This window comes from Chelonoidis abingdonii, chromosome 7 (genome assembly GCF_003597395.2).
Source record: "Chelonoidis abingdonii isolate Lonesome George chromosome 7, CheloAbing_2.0, whole genome shotgun sequence".
Lineage (NCBI taxonomy): Eukaryota > Metazoa > Chordata > Testudines > Testudinidae > Chelonoidis > Chelonoidis abingdonii.
The window spans coordinates 46,432,388-46,434,422 of record NC_133775.1 but is presented as its reverse complement, the minus strand read 5'-3'; the positions used below and the strand labels follow the sequence as shown (position 1 = coordinate 46,434,422).

The following is a 2,035-nucleotide window of genomic DNA, read 5'->3' as shown; positions in this document are numbered from 1 at the left end:
GAACTAAGCAGACAAAACAGCTAATGCCATTCTCCAGCACAGCCTTCCTGAGCTCACTAGCCTTCCTGCTTTCTTTCAAAAACTCTTCTTGAGATTTCTCTTTCTCTTGGAAATTTAAGTATTCTGAAGCCATGTGGACATCCCTACTCTTTCTTTTCATCCTGTTATTTCTTTTCTGTGTATCTTAGGGACAAATGGTGTTTCTCCTGGTAACCAGCAGAACTTTAAAATTATTTCTAAAAATATTTTAACTGGCCAAAAATATAACTCCATTCAAGCTGATGTAGAAAGCCTCACAGATAGCATTGCTGTACATTAGTCAAAACTAATACTTCTACTGCAAGCTGATATGTTTACATATCAGTTTATAATTCACTGTTTATTGCTTCTGTGTAACATACTATCTCCTTTAGAACTAGAGTTGCAATAGATCCCATCCATTTTCTGTTAATGAATCAGATTCAGATTCTTGTCAGAATCCAACTGATTTTACTATATAATTCAGTTCTAGAGTGGCCCTTGCTGTCTGATAATGATCTCCTGACTAGATCCTTTAAAACAAAGAATTGTGAAGAATCAAAAATGGATCTAGCTTCTTCATAATATTAGATTGACACCATTTTCCATTTCTGCTAACCCATTCAGATTTATACTCCAGGATCAGATATGATCCCTAGCAGAACTCTCTGAGAAAAAATTGAATTTCCCTCTCCTCTATCCTGATTGATAATCAAACAGAATTTTGAATGGATTTAAGTGTCTCTCTCTTGTTAAACCCAATAACTATCTAAATCCCATGTAATATGTTAATTCAGGAATACTTGGCAAACTCAACATAATTCACTGATACCAAGCACGTGCACACAGAATGACATGACTGAAATCTCTCATTCGTCTAGAGTAACCTTAGGAGTAAAAGGTCTTTTGGTCCCCATTAGAACATACCTACCTGTTTCATCAGCGCTCAAAAGTGATCTAGGGGTTTTGATCCTCCTCATGCAGAGGTTGCATCTTCACTATAATGTTTTATAGCTCTCCCCCAGGATAAGTGCATTTCCAGTAACTGAGCCTCTTCTGGACTCTAGTATTTTTAGCATCAAATCATGAAACCTTTTACGTTACCATGCACTGTTGCAATTTCACTTGTTCTGGAAAATGAGTATAAAATCTTTAGTGTAGACAAAGCATTAGAGACTTCCTTTCATTTCTGAACTCCTACAACAAGATGACATGACACCACGTGCACTGCACTGCTTGTAATGAATGAACCATGTTTAATAGACTATAGGCATTTAATGGACCCCCGCAGTATGATCTAGAATCCACCTATTATTTGGTGCTTGAGGCAATGGTAAATCGTGTTTAGGGTGGATGAATCTAGAATGTTCTCCAGTCTTAAAAAATGACCACAATTTATTTTCACTTCAGTTCACTGTTACTTTCTCTTTGAGTTTTAGACTATATGTGCAATTGACATACTAATTTTATTTTTTTTTCCAAAACAGAAGAAAAATTATGTTTCCAGCCACCTTCCATAGCAAATGGTGAGATTCTCAGTCTAGAAAATCAGAACTTAAGACAGGAGCAATCAACACCAGTGACTTATCGGAATGGTACCATGTTAACGTACAGTTGCAACTCTGGTTTCATGTTACGTGGACCACCTGAGATAATTTGTAAGGCTGGAAGATGGACCTCAGCTCCTACATGTTTTGGTAATTACATTGTGTAGAATTTTCCAAAGCAGTTCATTTAGTGGAGAGGACAACAAGTTTCAACTGGAGTCTAAATTACAGGAAAGAATGATTCTGTATGTAACCCTTCTGGCAAGTGGAGCCAGCAGCAACAAGGGCTAAGTTCAGTATCTAGGGGTTCCTTTTCAACAATACAACACAGCCAGCTCGAGCCTCCACCCAGTGACCCAGGACAATTACACCCCGCCCCCTGGGTGCCCCTAAGTGGCAATACTTCCTCTCTCACAAGCACAGAGTCTGAGTGTAGCAAAAACTTTTAATAGAAGGAGGGAAGTAACTCA

The 2,035-nt window shown here is 38.0% G+C and overlaps 1 protein-coding gene across 1 annotated transcript in view; it reads left to right on the top strand.

The window, feature by feature from the left end:
• The window catches only part of CFH (complement factor H), a 127,064-nt gene that overhangs the window by 92,890 nt on the left and 32,139 nt on the right, over positions 1–2,035 (top strand). The window contains 1 exon segment of the mRNA XM_075068273.1: positions 1,506–1,715. Coding sequence (XP_074924374.1) covers positions 1,506–1,715 — 210 coding nt within the window.